Source organism: Anser brachyrhynchus, assembly GCF_964034855.1.
Source record: "Anser brachyrhynchus genome assembly, chromosome: 11".
NCBI lineage: Eukaryota > Metazoa > Chordata > Aves > Anseriformes > Anatidae > Anser > Anser brachyrhynchus.
This window is the reverse complement of record NC_137706.1, coordinates 18,957,215-18,973,767: the sequence shown is the minus strand read 5'-3', so window position 1 is coordinate 18,973,767 and position 16,553 is coordinate 18,957,215. Positions and strand designations below refer to the sequence as shown.

General features: G+C 42.6%; 3 protein-coding genes across 25 annotated transcripts in view; 2 read left to right on the top strand and 1 right to left on the bottom strand.

The window, feature by feature from the left end:
• ASB7 (ankyrin repeat and SOCS box containing 7) overlaps positions 1–4,190 on the bottom strand; it is a 29,787-nt gene extending 25,597 nt beyond the window's left edge. For 6 of the 13 annotated variants that reach the window (XM_080607698.1, XM_080607690.1, XM_080607700.1 and 3 more), the window contains exon 1: positions 2,933–3,072. The gene's annotated coding sequence lies outside the window, so the exon portion shown is untranslated. Of the gene's footprint in view, positions 1–38; positions 340–2,932; positions 3,099–4,047 lie in introns of those variants that run through there. The other 7 variants (XM_080607699.1, XM_080607701.1, XM_080607692.1 and 4 more) reach the window with 5 other exon arrangements.
• LINS1 (lines homolog 1) lies at positions 3,081–16,455 on the top strand. Of its 11 annotated transcripts, XM_080607670.1 has the most exons (8): positions 4,735–4,967; positions 5,147–5,203; positions 8,011–8,551; positions 8,647–8,736; positions 9,503–9,644; positions 9,910–10,500; positions 13,747–13,927; positions 15,149–16,455. In XM_080607670.1, the coding sequence occupies exons 3-8, from the start codon at positions 8,147–8,149 to the stop codon at positions 16,047–16,049; spliced, it is 2,310 nt and encodes a 769-aa protein (XP_080463796.1). In that variant the 5' UTR covers positions 4,735–4,967; positions 5,147–5,203; positions 8,011–8,146; the 3' UTR covers positions 16,050–16,455. The 11 variants fall into 11 exon arrangements, with proteins under 11 accessions (XP_080463801.1, XP_080463794.1, XP_080463800.1 ...); XM_080607675.1 differs by lacking the exons at positions 4,735–4,967; positions 5,147–5,203 and adding an exon at positions 3,081–3,213; XM_080607668.1 differs by lacking the exons at positions 4,735–4,967; positions 5,147–5,203 and adding an exon at positions 4,428–4,452.
• Positions 16,105–16,553, top strand: part of CERS3 (ceramide synthase 3) — a 54,749-nt gene continuing 54,300 nt past the window's right edge. The window contains exon 1 of the mRNA XM_080607685.1: positions 16,105–16,245. The gene's annotated coding sequence lies outside the window, so the exon portion shown is untranslated. The remainder of the gene's footprint in view (positions 16,246–16,553) is intronic.

Here is a 16,553-nt window from a genome sequence, read left to right as displayed (position 1 = left end):
ATCAAGCGAGGTATCCAAGTGACTGAGATGAAAATCACCGAGCTACGCATGCGTGGTGCTGGCGCTGGAAGCAATGAGTTAATAGTGCACGAATCTTCCCAACCATCACAGAACTACTGCTACTTCAAAGGAAAGAAGCCTTCACACTTCCTAAGTGGTCATTAAGAGTTACAGGGTTCTCATGAGGGCATCAGTAATGCCATCTTGCAGCTGGGACGTGTTCAGCTGAACCAAGAGAGCTAATCGAAAAGTGCTCCATCGACTTCAGGTGGTTGTGGTACCGCGTGGTGCTGTCAGGTGCTGTTAGACACTAACAAGCAGCTGCTGGGCTGGCACATTCTGCAGGCGACTGAAATTGAAGTGTAAGAGGTATCGTTTTACCAAGTATTATCCGTTTCACGGAGAGGCTGAGGTCTGACTTTTGGGCCTGGTGGAGAACTAGTGAAATCAGCCAGCTCAGGTAACTTCGGGTCTGCAAACAGGAGAGCAACAGAGGAGACATCACCTTCAGAAAGCGCTGGCAGCGTGTCAGCTTTAACCATCCCGAGGATTCCCACCCACTACACCGGCAACCTTAACCACAAGCAGAACCCCGTGAAGAAAATGCTGTGGCTCCTTCCAAACCAAGGAGCCCTCTGTCAGTGTTACAGCGAGGCCTCGCAGAGCTTTCTCAGTAGGGAATGCTGCATCAGACTATCACAGCTGCAACTCTCCTCCCTCAGATCTGCACTGACCAACTGCAGGAGCTCGTGGCCTGCAGCATGCTTTGCAATCCTCCTGTACCAGCATAAAACACAATCCCTCTTCTAACTTTTAACAAGTTTCAACCAGTACAAGTGAAATGAAAAGTTAGCCTTAACCTCAGTAACAATTCATAGCAAGTGTTAACGTGTAAGACTTACAAATTTTAACATGATTTGCTGTCATTAAAGTATCCAAACACCAACTTCTCAATGGAATGACAAAAGCAGGAGGAAAAAATAACTGGTTCAAACCTCACTAAAGCTATCACTTCAGTCCTAATACTTATAAGACAGCTGATGAGCAGAGTTCGCTTCATTCAACAGTCTCTGCATTTCTTTTTAATACGGCCTAAAAGAATCAAACTGGACAGGATTCATTGGATGACTTCAGCAGATAAAGCAATGTTTTTTCACTGCCACAGCACCATTCTGGAAGGAAATGCTGGAACAACAGAAAACAGCCTCTCAGTCTACTCATTTCCTTGAAGGGTTTAGAATTCACAATAAGGAAAACCAAATCCAAAGCGGGTATATAGCCTGAAGATAATCCAAACACACAACAAACCAACACACTGACGTGTGTATCTAAGGGGACAGCTATACTTGCAACGCGCTGCATTCCTTCCAGGGCTCGAGAGGAGAACTTCAGCACGCCATTTATCTCTGTATCTTGTTTTGACCACGTGTAAATTTCTGCCAGAAGCTAATTCCCCGATTCCTGGGAATCCAGTTCCAGCCTCTACAGCTGGATCACACTTCACTGCATTGGCTCTCCACGTTAGGAAGGAGCTTCGCAAAAATCACAGACGCATTCCCCAAAGATCTCACGGCTTATCAGCACCAAGACGTTCTGCTGGAGAAGCTACACTAACGCAAGGCCCACGTTAGGCCCACGGGATGGGCCGCAAAGAGGTTGTTAGAACAATCCAACTTTACAAAGCAGTTGTGCCGTAACTGCACCACAAAGTTCGTATTAATGCACATCTGTCCTACCAATTAGCATAAAAGCCCCTCCCGCCATCACACCGGGCACGTCCGCGTGTTCCAGGAACACGTCCGTGACTTTGCAGCATTCTACCAAAATAACACAGATAATTTCTTTACTACCTTCAATAAACATCTCAGAACTCGGGGTACTGAGGAATTTTCTATTTAATCTGCGCAACAGCTTCCTCTCAACCTGCGATGAGGACACACACATCAGAATACAGATATGCCCCCGACCAAAGCCACAGGTACTGCTTTTTCCCCTGCAACTAACGCCGAGAAATAATTTATTGCTGACAATGCAAAAACATTCTGGTGCAGTCAACGACGTCTCTGACAACACGACAAAGACCAGTGGGACCACACTGAGGATGTTTGCCAAAATAACACAACCTCATCTACTTTTGAAACGGATTAGAACGGAGTCAATACAGACTTGGCATTAAAAGAACAGGCAGAAACGCCATTATTTGGAGCACAGTAACAGCAGGACACAGAAAAAGGCTGACTGCCATCATCTACCCGCCCCCAATGCTCTTTCTAGAGCCCATCTCTTTATCTTCTTGCCATGTAAAACAAGCACTTCTCCCTAGGAAGTGTTCTCGCTCTGATCCCAAACCATCCTCCTCTTACCAGCAGGGCTCAGTTTTTGATGACTCCTTTCATTTTTTTTTTCTCCTTAAGCATCTAACAGCATTATCTTCTCCGGTGATCTCAGCCCACAAGGTACTCGTAAACAAACACCATCCAATTAAACGCGCGGCGATTTTCGCAACTCAGTTAAAATACAAAAAAAAAAACAACAAAAACCTGACCCACGCAAAAGTTCGGTACAACTGAACCAACAAAATGCAGTTACCATGACCTGCTCCAGTAACGATTTTAGAATCGGAGCAGAAACAAGCCGTGGAAGTTGGTGAACAGACCGAAAGAACCGACCCTTTTCGCTACCCAGAGCGAAGCTGTTTAAAATGACGCTCCTGAGATGAAGAGACCCAAAAAAACGTTCAGCAGCAACTCAAGATCAAAATATCGTTTGCAGGTTAAATTTAGAAAATGACAAACTGTTACAAAAAGAAAAGAGGAAGAGTGCTTCAAACGGGCCTCGGAGCTTTCAAACTTCTGAAGCTCAACAGCAAGCAGGTTTTGAGAGAACAAAGACATTTAATGCTACCTATTCAAATCTGTGGAAAAACACTTACAACGAGAGGCCCCAAACCCAGGCAAACCGTGCGTCTCGGACGATTCTGACAAGTCTACATGAATGATCACCTTTCCGGGGATTTTTCTGAGCGCCGTTTTCTCCCGTCTGTCTTATTTTGCTCTTTGGAGTCACGATTCTTAACTCTCCTTTAAGGCAGCTTAAACCTAAAAAAGAAGTGAATAAAAGTCGACCTGAGCCAGGCAATGACAGGAGAGAGACCGAGACCGAGGCGACGCCGGGTTGAACCAGGAAGAGCCTGCGGGGATTAGGAAGGAACGGGTGCGTTACCGGGGTCGGGACTGCAGCTTGGGGAGAAGGAAGGGGCTGTGTGGGGGCACCGGGGGGGGCTGCGGGACCCCAAGTGCCCGGCACGGTCTGGGGCAGGAAGATGCTGGTGGGGAGAGCCCAGGGGGTGTCTGGGGGGGGGTGTCTGGGAAGGGGGTGTTTGGGAAGGGAGGGATCTGGGGAAGGACTGTTGGGAAGAGGGGTCCCCGGGAAGGGGGGATGCTTGGGAAGGGGGAGGCCCTGGAAAGTGGGGTGCTAAAGAAGGGAGGGGTCCCTGGAAAGGGGAGGACCCGGGAAAGGCGGGGGGGGACCCCGGGAAAGGGGGTATTTTGGGGGGTGAGGGATCCGGGAAGGGGGGTCCTCGAGAGGGGGGGATCCGGGACGGCTGAGCGTTCAAGGGGGGGATCCTCCGGGAAGGGGGGGGGGGGGTCCCGGAGGGGGGGGATCCCCAGAAACGGGGAAGTCCTCAGGAAAGGGGGTTGGTCCCAGGAAGGGGGGAATCCGGGTCGGGAGAGGGTCCGGGACGGGGTGTCCCTGGGGAGGGGGGGGGGGTCCGGGAAGGGGGTACCCGGGAAGGGGGGGGAAGGGGGGTGCCCTGCAGCCTGCCCCCCCCCACGGCCACAGGGCCCCGCCGGCGCTGCCCAGCACCCCCGGGGTGCAGCGGAGCGGAGCAGGCCCCACCTCCCCCCGCCCCCCCGGAGGTGTCGGCGCCCCCACACGGCCCGGGAGGGCCCCGGGGGAGGGAGAAAAGGCCCGGAACGAGGCGGGGGGGGGGGGAAGGGGGGGGAAGAAGGGGGCGGCCGGGACGCCGCCGCCCGCGGCCGTTACCTGCCTGCCGCCGCCGAGGCGGGCACCCGGCGAGCTCCGTGAGGCGGCGGCCCTGAGGGGAGGAGGGGAGGGGGGGGGGGGGAGCTGCGGGGCGGGGGGGGGCCGGGAGGGGGCCGGGGGAGGCGGCGGCGGGGCCGGGGCCGGCCGCGGGCGGGGGCCGAGCGGAGCGGGGCCACTGCGCGCCGGGGTCAGCGGGCTGGGACTGACCCCCGGCTCCGCCAATCGGGAGGCGCCGCGCTGGGCCCGCCCCCGGCCGCCGCGTTTGATTGGCTGCCCGGCTGACGGCGGCTCCGCCCCCTTCCCCCCCTCCCTCCTCTTCTCGGCTCCGCCCCCCTTGCCGTAAAGGCGCCCGTGGGAGGGGGGGGAGGCGGGAGGGCTTTGCGACAAGGGGAGGGGAGGGAGGAGGTGGGCGGCCGTGGACGTTCGGGCGTTTTGGGAGAGGAGGTTTGGGCCTTCCCGCGACCCGTACGAAGGGGAGGGGGGGGGTGGTGGGCGGGTGAGTCGCGACGGTTGCCTGGCAACGGTTGCGTAGCAGCGGGGCGGGGCGGGAACCCCCGCGTGCGGGGCGGCTCGGGGGTGACTAAGCGGGGCCGCGGGCTTCCGGGGGGGGGGGGGGGGAAGGAGCGAGGGGGCGGGGCTTGCGTGAGGGGCTGGGGGGGGCCGGAGGCTGAGGGAGGTTGAGGGAGGCTGAGGCGGGGGGGGGGGGAAGCGGCTGTTGGCGGCCTCTGTGAGGAAATTAAATTATTTAGAGGGGGTTGTGGCGTTCCTGCGTTAGGACGGAGGTTGTTTCAGGGGAGGTGAGGCTGCAGAGTGAGGCACGTGGTGCTCAGAGTGTTTTTTTCTGCTGTAGGGTTCAGCCGTTGGATTCAGAGCCGTCGCCTGTCGTTTTATTTTTGCTGATTTGGTGTAATTTTAGGAAGGTAGTTGGGTTTCCTTCTTCCCAGTTGATGCTTACACAATTAACGTATAGCCTATATAACATGTATACGTATAGATGTATACACATAACAGGTATATGTATGCATGTATAGCGTATATATCAGGTGAGGATTACCACAGGATTTGACAAGGGTTGTCTCTAACTGTGCCTTTCCCTCAGCCCCTCAGTAATCGTGTGACATCGCCAGCTGCTAGTTCGTTAAAACACACCAAACAGGTAAAACGTGACGCATTGAGTAGTCCGGCCAGATCAATATTTTCTATGGTTGTGTGCTAAATCAGGTATCCCTCCCTGGAGAAACATGCATATTTTATAACTCTGTTTTAGGGCACGCTGGCAGCGTTTGCAACCACTTAAACTTTGCTCGTTTGGGTTTTGAAGGGCCTTAAACCTTGCAGGCTTCAGCTGCCGTCGGGGCTTTCATCTCTGGCGCTTCAATGCGTTTTCCATCAAGCTGCTTCTGGCATTCCTGTGCTTGCAGCTCCGCATGACTTTGTTTATGATTTCAAAGCCTAGCTGAAGTGGTCGTGAATATAATAGATAGCAAAGTGGTTTTTTTCTCTGTAGTTTTCCTGTGTTTTGCCTGATTTGTCTATACGTGAGGTCTTTAGAACCATTTCCTAATGTTTATGCAAGAGCCTGGCACTGTGGGGCCGCGTCTTAATTGGTTTTCGGATGCCGTCTAAATAACAGGGATAAATAATACAAGTAAGGGTTGGAGTTTGTCTTTTTTTTTTTTATAGCTACAATAGTTCTTTGCTTTTCAGCGCTGAGCTCTCCACCGTGCTTTCTTACTATGTCAGAACCAAGTCTAGTCACTGCCTGACTTTTTCTCCCTCTTTAAAGTAAATTTCTGCAAAATAACCCCCCTCGCATGGCATTTCTTTTAATGACTTCCGTGAGTGAAGAGTTGTGTTGTGTGAGTGAGGCGTACATTAGATGTTTTTGTAAAGTGCTCTGCAAATTAATGGTATTCGTATTAATGAGTGTTATGGTAGGATCAGTGAAAACACAGCCAATGTCATGTGGCGAAGGTAAAATTTCACAGAGCACGTCCTAACAAAGTTCTAAGTCTCTCTCGCCTTTAACAGCCTTGCAGTATTTTACGAATTTGTGCACGAGAGATCTGTTCATTTACCATGAAGGATGATAATTCAGGTTGATTTTGGACACAGAAGTAAATGTGCTGAGATAATTTTACTTTATTACATGTTCGTTTAGGAAGAAATAAAACTCAAAGATAGGAACAATGGCTATATAAAATATTCAGAGTGGTTTCTGAAGAAATTTTATGAGGTTTCACGCCATAAATTTCTATCTTGAGTAGAATTCCAAGTAGATTCTGCAGATGAAGGAGTTTGCATGAAGTGTGAGGTCTGCTCTTAAAATCTAAAATGTGGAATATGGGAAAGGATGGGGAAAGGGTTCTTAGGTCTGCTGTGGATTAGCTGAGGGACACTTTGGAGCTGTCCGGACAGCCGTTGCTGAATATCTCTTCCAAAATACCCCACCAGAGGGAACTGCAGATGACTCCCTGCAATGCAGGCGTCTGGTTATTTTCAAATTTTAGGTTCTTTTGAACCTATAGGAAGGGAAATACTGCCAACTGTGGCAGTAGTTAGCAGACTGGATCTACCCAGTCCTCATCTACCACCACTATTTTCTAGCTTTGGGAAGTCATTTCCTCAATGCATACTTCAGCTGTAGTTTTTTTTAAAAAAAAGATCAGAGTCACTTTGTACAAACCAAGGTGTAATTGTCAATGTTTAGTGATTCTAAAAACCTACAAAGATTAGAACTTAGAAAAATAATCACCGTTAGAATACTGAATTTTGTAGTTTCAATGTTTTCTAATATTCTCCTAAAAACACTAACTTATTTTTGGTGTGATGATAATCGGTGGTATAATTGAAAACATAGATGAGGAGATCTTTCCAGTCTTTATCAGGTAAGAGGCTGAGCTGTTTTTTTCCATTGGTGAGAAACGGGAAGCATAACATTCAAGTAAAAGCCAGCTAGAGACAGGTGGCTTTCAGCAGCCTACCTGGCTGACTGTGCCAGATTTAGAGAGGAACTCCCAAAAGCAAATTCCAATAAAGAAAATAAATCCCTCTCCTAAATTCACAGTAGATAAAAGGTAATGAGTTTCTTTTATTAAAGGGGCTCTGGTTAGATAACATGTTAAAACTGATACAGACTAATATAACTCTCAATATAAATGAAAAAGAAAGCCTGGTGTTCTTAAGTATATGCGTTTTGTTTTCTGGGGAGATCTGATACCTGCCTAGCTGCTTCCATAATGACTAGAAATTGGCGGATGCTTAGCTGCGCACGCTTTGAAGAGGGATTTGAATTCCTAATAGCCTTTCTTTTTAAGCTGTACTGAATGTTCCAGTGTCGTGATTGAAAGAAACGTTCCATTGACTTTGTGATAAAGATTTTTTAAAAATCTTTTCTGAGTTTGGTTAAATATGTTTATTGGCTCCCGAGGCCTTTTACACTTTAAGTAATTTTTTGTTTTGAACTTTTCAATCACTGCGCCCTTGAGACCAGTCTTCCAGTCAAAGGATCAACCTCTTTGGTCGATCCTTTGCATTATCTAAAACTTGTTTTGGTTTACAAGATTTATGTGCTCAGAATAAGAATTCTGCACATCTAGAGGTAAATGTATTCTTTGGTCCTCCTTACGAAATTAGGAGCCTGGTTCTCCCCTGTTGTATATTCACACTACTTACCTTGAGCCTATGTGCAACAGAATAGAAGACTAGTGCTTTGGTTTACGTATTTTTTGATAGACATTGTCCTGTCCAGCCTTAGTGGAGAAATAAACATTGCCAGTTCAGGTGAAAAATCTCAGCTGAAACTTCATGCCTGTTCTTGGAGCAATCTGTCACAAAGCAAGTGAGGTTTTGGTAGATCTAGCAATGTAAAGGTAGAAAGATTTGAGTGAAGTTCACATATCTTTCGTAAGTTTCTTTATGGCTACCTATTAAGTTCAGTAATAGTAAAATCTTTATTTCTAGGTAACTCAGAAGAGGAGCACCTAATAGCGTGTCAGTTTCTCTTACTGGATAAAAATAACTTCAAAGCTGATTTGCAGTGACGAGAAATAATCAGTGAAGACGTACGACGTTCCCCAAAATACTGAATGTTCTCATAATGAAGATGTCTTTGCTACAGCAGATGTATAAGGACGTACTGGCAGGCGTTCCATTAGCAAAGGAAAACTGTTATTATGCCTCTTTTCTTACTCTGTGTATTGAGCAGTCACCAGAAGGAGATGAATCGTGTGATCGAATGCATCTACCATCTACTGAGGGTGGCATTAGGAGCCGTCAGGATGATATGTCAGACACTGTTGGCCCTACAGCAGATGACGTATCGCATGACTTAGCAAACATGAACTTCTCATCCTGTCCACGAGAAGTGATGCTGCTTCAGTTAACCTTGATCAAAATGCTGGTTGATAAAGCAGAGTCCCAGGAAACTGAATTCAGTACAAGACAGAAGTACTGTGAAATCCTCGTCCTTCTTCTGAAGGAGCCAAAAATCAGTTCAAAATTGGTAAGCTTCTATAAACTTTTGAAAGATTTTTGCAAAAGGGGGGAAAAGGAATGTTACTTAGATACTGTTTTTTGTTTGTTTTTTTACATCTGCAGATTTGTCTGCTCAGTAGTTGTGATCAGCTATTATCTCACATGGCTTCAAAAAGTTTAGCATCTCTTGTGTATTTCCAGCTGAAGGAAGAGGTGAGTATCATATAACTTCTCACTGCTTAAAAAATAACTTTGTGAACACATCCCCTCAAGTTGTTCCATTTACTCTAGAGCTAACTGATTCCCGGAAGACACAAAAATCTGGAATTTCATGAAACTATTTTAGCATAAAATATGTCTCAGTCACAAGAAGTACTCTTTTTAAGCTTGCAATGCAGGTATTTCCAAAAAACAATAAACTACACTATCAATACGTTTACAGTTAGTTGAGGTTTGTTGTGTGATGCAGTAGGTTAAGATAAGTAATGACCTACTGAAAGTTAATCAAATACATTTTTGTATTTTCTTGTTGAATATTTCAATGATTTTTTTTCCTACTTTGTATTTGATGAGTGAATATTATAGCCTCCATAGTACCATACCTGAACATATATTTCTCTCAGAAACCCATCTGTAGTATCTTGCAGAGTTCACTGAGACTGGGAATTATGAATTCAGATATGGTCTGTCTACAGTATTATCTGATTTGGGACAGGTTACATAACATTGAGGTTTGGTTTTCCCTTTCATGAAAATAGAGCTAATTGCTATTGCATGCGTGACTTCATATTTATAAATACAGGTCTACATACGTAAAAGGCACTAGATGGATGTATTGTTTTTACCTGCGATTTTTCTACATCTTAGTTTGCGTCTTATTAATTACATTTAATTACAATTTTGAATCATTGTATAATGTTTTAATTTAATTTGTATAGTAACTGTAGAGCATACAAGCTTTTTTATCTCGTTTCCACAGAACGCGTTGAATGTCACCTGGCTCACCCATAGTTTGAAGACTCTCTTGGAATTCCCTATGTGTACCCAGGTAGCAGAATGTCTGTGGACTCTTACAGCTATTATCAAAGACATACTGAAAGATGAAACTGTACCCAAAGCAGGTACTGTAGCAATTTCATGATAGTATCAATACACGAGTGCCCACTAGGGGGAGGAATATTACTTGTAATCTCATCTGGAGCAGCTTGTCTGTACAACACCTATTTTTCTTTGCTGCAAAGAGGGGGAGAAAGTGCAATTAAAAATGTAGTGGTTTTAACATGCTTAAAAACTGAGAGTAGTTCCAATCACTTGTTTTCTGTTTATCTGATGAGTTAGCTGACTTATCCTGGAACACCAACTCTAACATTCTTCTTGTTGCTATAGGTATTTTGAAGAAGTTGTTGTCTCCTCTTGATGATGTACTTGAAGGATTTTATAATTCCATTCTGCTCCATCATTTTGACAGTCATCTCTATACTTCACCTTATTCTGAAGCTGCAAATAATTTGATAAGTTTTACAGATCTGCTTGAAGCACTTCAGGCTTCCAGAATTGAATTGGAGCTACCACTGAAATGCCAGAGAGTATTGTTTCTGAAAGTTTCTTATGTCCTGAACATCATTAGCTCATCAGCTCACTATTTCATCAAGAAGAAGTTCATTATGCTCCTTAAAAAATGTGTCCTTTGTAAACCTGGAGAAGATACTGTAAGTGGATCATGGGTCTTACAAAACCCATATTTCTATGAGGACATGCTTGCTCTGAGTAATGCTGTTCTGCAAGTTGTGAATTTGACTTGGCTTAATCAAATCCCACTCGGTGAAAAGGCCAGCTACTTTGGAAGTAGTGAAGCTCTGCCTGGAGATAACACCCAAAGTGGTTCTGACCAAACTGCTCTCAGAGCCATAAGTCTGGTTGTGCTTAAAACATTGGAGTTCAAGTTTCAGAACTCTGCTACGGAAGCTGAAATCAAAGGTAACAATCTCTTGGTTTCGTTCATTAAGCAGCAGTAGTTTTAAAGCTTTTAAATATGAAGTCACAGCTCATTAAGGCTGTAAATAAATTCATCCGAATGAGTAGTGGTAGAAGGGAGGAAGGAAAAAAATATACAGAAAACCTGCCAGAACTGTCGCTGCATTCTGCCTAAGTTAGTTGTCTCCTTATGTTTTATCCTATCCTTAGCCCTGGAATATGGGTGGGTTGCAACAGCTGTATTTGGGCTTGAAAGCTTTTTCTGTTAAGAACGTACATTAATATTTGAAATAGTTGAGCCAGCTTGAGAACACCAGGCTCTTCTCCAGGTGGAAGAGAAGAGAGCCCATAGCGCTAGCATCTACTCTGTACGGGATGGAGAACTGAAAGGAAGGACAGGCAACTCTCTCCTGATTTCTAACATGGAGCTACACCTGCACTTAACTTGGTTGAAGGTACTGGCATTGCTGTCAGACGAGTAATGTAATGGGGCAGAAAACAGCGGTGGTAGCAAAAGTAAAAATAATGCAGCTGTAAAGTAGAAGATAGGGAAATTATGGGAGCTGGCAGCATGTGGTGGCGGTATTTTTCACTCTGACTTACAGGTCTAGTCCTTTGAATTAGTAGGTGCTAGGCATACTTTTCATACCTGCTCAGCTTGAGTGTGTTTGTTCCACTGAATAGATGAATTAGATTAGTAGAAGTGCAGATCAGTCTCTTGCGCTAGGGCTACGCCACAAGGCAGACAGTGGGATGGCGGAGGAATGCTGTGTAATTTGCGTTCCTGACAGGAGAGGACGCGGTGCTGCATCTCACCGGTGAGTAGTCGCTTTGTACGCTCTAAGGGAGTGGTGGGGTGAGACTTCTTGCCTGTGAGACGCTCTTGGAATCCAATCTTCCCACTCGCCTTTTTACCTCTCAGAGGCACATGGTGCACATCTTGTGATGCTAAGCTGTGTGAACGTGGATGTGCAAATCCTGTGATCAAAGAAGCTTGCTGTCCCTGGAGTACAGACTTCACAGCAAAAATGGACAGGTGGTTCTGAAACTGTTTTTAGCCAAATTCAAGTGAGAATGGGTGTTCCGTATTGTCAGTCAACTGTTGACGTGGCAAAATTCAAAACTATTTAATCTGTTTATAGAAGGATAGATTTTTTTACATCATTTTGCATTTATTGAGGCACTTTAACAGTTGGAGATATAAATGTTATTTTATTTTGTTTGCTACAGAGTGTAGAAATATAAAAAGTCCTAATACATCTGTGCAAAAGAGCTGCAGAATTTTGCAAGAGAGCTTCTGGCACTTTTTCCATATTTTTGGGAGATGTCATGTTTGTGATGCCACTTGTACTGTTAGGATTTTGAAGTATTTGCAGAGAATATCTTACTTAAAGTCCACCTCCAGAAAAAGTTCTGAGACTGTCTAAGAACAAGTGAATAGAATAAATGTAGGCTAAATCTGTTTTAGATGTCTCTGTGGATAATTCCGTCTCAAAGAAAAAAATGTTTCTTTTCCAGATTCATGCCACAAAAATGAGTTGTTTAATTAGATTCAAATACCACAGCTGTCATGAGGAATTTCAAGTTGAAAGGAACGGTGCTTCTATTTGAGCGATGTTAAATGAAGTGGTTAAAACAAGCACCAAAGTGCTTTAATATGCTAACTTCCCTTCCGGGAAGCTGGTTGATCCTATCTTTTTTTTTTTTATTAATATGAATTACAGTGGCTTGACTTTAATTCATGTCAATTTTGAGAGTAATTTCCAGATAGCTTTGATTTATACGGAAGAATTTCAGTCTGAATAGTAACTATTAAAAACCAAGATAATTTTCTGTTCTTAATTTTTTTTCAAAGAGGAAAAGCAAATCTTAAAGTCAAATATTAAGGAAAAACATATAATGATGGTTTTGTAAGTAAAATTGATTCCCATGTTGCAGGAAATCTTCCAAGAGCAGTAATCACTGTTTACATAAATGATGCAACTGTGCTCTTCAAGCCATGCTGTACGTCCAGTAGCATTAGAGTTCTTACTTAAGGAATACCTTTGGGGTAAAGATGTGTTGCTTTTCTTTGGTTTTCTAAGTGTTGAATATGCTGCATTACATGAAAAACTGGTACCTAAGTTCAGACATAAGGAATCTTTTTATAGTTCGTTGTTAGCATTGAAGAGGTTTCTTCTCCTAAGGCAGAGGGAGTCTGTCTCAGTCATAGGAATAGAAAGGTATTTTTATGAGTAAGCTACTGCGCTAAAATGGCTTTAATTTCGAGGTGATTTTCCCATTCAGGAGTGCAGGAGGAAGGGAAAAATGAAGACTTGCAGGAAAAACACTGCTTACATTCGTTTAGAAAGTTCGGTGAATTTAGCATAAAATCCTTGCTGGAAGTACCATCTCATGAATGTACCTTTATCCCAAGTCCATATGTACTTGAAAATGTACCTCACCCATGAAGAATTTATTTTATAAAAAATTGTTTTGACTATGGCGGTACTATAAGCGTATTGCTTTGCTTTATTGTAGAGATAATTTATTCTCATCAGCTGTAAATCACTGCAGCAAATTTCTACACGGTGGAACTTTAATGCAGTGTGGGTTTTAGCTTCAGCCCTATTAAAACATTAAAACTGCATTGTTTTTTGATGAGGGAAGAAAGTGTTCATACTGGATTGTACCATCTGTGGAATTGACTTGATTACAATTCACCTTTCTTTAGTTTGTGGTATACTCCTGGAGCTGTACAGGTATATCAGAATTTTTGTAGGCTTTGTGATACATGCAAATCTGTGGAAGTGAATTCTGTTCATTAGTCTGCAAGCTCAGGTGTAAGAGGATTCACCTTGTTATATGCAAGAGTTTATAGGTCCTCTAGAAGGATGTTTTTTTATGAGTGAGTCATGTCCTTAAGTTTTATCTGACTTGCGCAGGGGGAATGAGGAAGAGTCTTGTACGTAATGAGTAAATTCATTTTCTGCAGGTTACTTATAGCTGTTAACATTGGCATCTGAACATTGGTGGTTTTAGATTAAAAGAATTTAAGGTTAGAAAAGTGCTTGTGGTTTTCTGAAAAATGTTTCTAGATTTATTTAGTACCATGAAGCAAGAACTAATCTATAAAATTTCATACTGTGTTAAATCAGTTGAGCTTAGAAATGGTAAATGCATTCAGTGTTTTGCACTGTTAATTTCAAAAAATATATGTTGTTTAGTAACAGAGTAAATAAATATCATGTTTTTAATATTATTTTCCAGAAGTCTTTCAGAGTTCCATGTCCCAACTGTTGACATTCTGGAGGAGTCATATGAAGTGTTCCCCACAATCCCACCCAGTTGTACATCACTGTGAATGGCTCTCCTTGGTTTTCATAGAGCAAGATGATGATATGTGGGAAGCTGCTAAAGCTTTATTACTCAGTTACTTAAAATTTGATAGGTTAGTATGTATTTTATTTATCAGAAATATGAATAATAATGATTTAATGTGGTTATTATAATATACGTAACATTTCCATTGATTAGTTTTGTATAAAGGAGAAATATTTTTAATAGTAAACTCAGGACTATGTACTAATGTATGGTGTAAGAGCTGTTAACTTTTTGGATAATTTAATTAAGTGTCTTTTGGCTTGAAGTGAGGGAGTTGTGCAACTAATTCCTATTAAATACTTTAGCGCTTAGAACTGTAATTGAGAATAATTGACTTCACAATCTAAATAGTGGTTAGATGTAGATAAAAGGCAAGACTTTTCTTTCAACACTGAGTTTGTGAAGAACGTGATATTGTAATTAAGCTTCAAGAATTTGGGGACGTCTGGCAAGGTAGTGCTCTCATGTTTGGACCCATGTTAATTCTAGCTATTTGATAAATGCTACAATTACTAATATCAGAAACATACTAATATCAGAAATGTTCTTTATAAATTTGTCCTGGACATTCACTACTTTATTGTTGTTAACCATGCGAGATATTATCCTAATTTATAAAATGTCTTTCAAGCTTCTAATGTGAAGATATTGGGAGTATATCATATATACATACAGTTCTTTTTAGGCACTTAAATAAAAGCACACCTTTTCCCAATGCAGGCTGTGTTCAGGTTTACAAAAATATTAAAATAAGAGTTCGTGTATTAAAAGTAACCTTGTTTCTTCCAGAATGCATCCTAAGGAGAAGTACAGTTTAAGAAAGCCTTCTGAAAGTGCTTTGGCTTCCTAAACTGTCTGATCTCCCACCTGCCTGTGTTCATTCTCTAGTAGCAAAACTTTGTTTTTCCTAGTGTTTATTTTTTGACAAAATCTGAGTCTGCTGGGTTATTGGATTTCAAAGTATTACATACTGTAGATGGGAAAAAATTTCAGTCCTGTCTTGCATAGAAAGATCACTAACAAAACAAATTACCTTGTTGGGATTCCAGTAGGTGCTTTTCTGCTCATATTTTATTTTATTTTTTAGACAATTCCATTTATATAAAATGTTTACCTGGAAATCTATCACTATGAAACATTTTAATTGCAACAGGATCTAATGTATGTGCATTTAGTATCTGTGTCAGAGAACATCAAAAAAAAGATCAAGAACACAATTTTCTGCACATACCTGTTCTTAACTGTAAACTTACATTGAATTTAATCCATTTCACAAACTACTTTTCAGGTTACGGCGTGATGCTGCTGATAACTTAAGCCAAAAAGAGGAGGAAAGCTGGAACTTCCTTACGCATGCAAGTGGCTATAATCCTCACTGTATATTTTTATTTTTTCTAGAAAAAATTGCATTTGATTCCACAGTGCTGCTAGATTTTTTGATTTCATCAGAAACTTGCTTTCTGGAGTACTTGGTAAGGTACTTAAAACTTCTTAGAGAAGACTGGCATCAGTTTGTAAATGTCTGTAACTATTTTGATACCAAGCATGGCACTTCTCAACCAGTTTCTTCTATCAAGCCTCCACATCAAGAAAAACAAAGCTGCATGAGTGATGTGAATTTGCAAAATGCTCCTTGTGAACCAGAACCACAGACTCTGATACCTTTGACGACTTCTCACAATTGCTTAGTGTTTACCACAGAGCAAGGCAATAATGAAGTTGCAGAGTCTAACCAGTCTAAGTCATTGCTATGCAACGATAGTAAGTCTCCGCTGGGTTCTCTTCAAAGCCTTGTTAATTATGACAGCTCCGAAGATTCTGAATTAGAATCAGTTGGAAAAGAGTGTTTGGTAAACACAAAGCAGATGCCTTTAAATAATGAGCATGAGACAATGATAAGAGAAACTGTTTGCAGCTACACAGACGATAAACAGAATAAACTCAAGTCTCAAGTGTTGCCTCTGAAACAAAAGGGTTGTAATACCTCATCCAGTTTGGCTTGTATAGTGCCCTCAGATAACATCGTTCCCCTAAAAATAATGCTTTATAAATCAACAAAGTGTTTGGAAGAACTGCAAAACGCTATTTCTAGGTTGCAGAGAAGAAATCTTTTCCCATATAATCCGTCTGCGTTGTTGAGACTACTGAGTCACGTTGAGAAGATCAGTAAGAGCATAAACGCACCATAAGTCAAAGATCTGGTGATTTCTAACTAGTACACTAGAGAATGTTTCCATGAGATGAACGACTTCTAAAGCTCACGCCTTTTGCACCTGTCAGTGTATTTAAACTGAAACAGGATAAACATGTTTTTGGTTGACACCTTAAAAAATCTGCTCGGTGATGTGATCCATTCATTACCTTAGGGTCCCAGGCATATTCATGGTATGTATGTCTGTAGTGTATATAAAGATTAATTGCTAGCTATCCATAGTTTGATAATAAACGACTAATCTGAAAGCATATCAACAGTATTTAAAGTATTGTCAATTATACTTAATGTCATTCTAATGATTCACAGACTCCGATGAAGTATTAATGTAACACTTAACTGCTTAGAGATTGAGATAAATAAAATATTGTAGCTGGGGACAATTTTAGAGTTTATACTGTGTGTTGTGAATCAGTGCTCTGCTCTAAATGGACATGCAGGGGTAATAGCACAATCCCAATAATCCATGCCTCTCTTTTCT

Coding starts and splice junctions, on each gene's coding strand:
- LINS1 (XM_080607675.1), top strand. CDS start 8,147: ATGAAGATGTCTTTGCTACAGCAGATGTATAAGGACGTACTGGCAGGC. Junction 8,552..8,646: donor CAAAAATCAGTTCAAAATTG/GTAAGCTTCTAT, acceptor TTACATCTGCAG/ATTTGTCTGCTCAGTAGTTG. Junction 13,928..15,148: donor AGTTACTTAAAATTTGATAG/GTTAGTATGTAT, acceptor ACTACTTTTCAG/GTTACGGCGTGATGCTGCTG.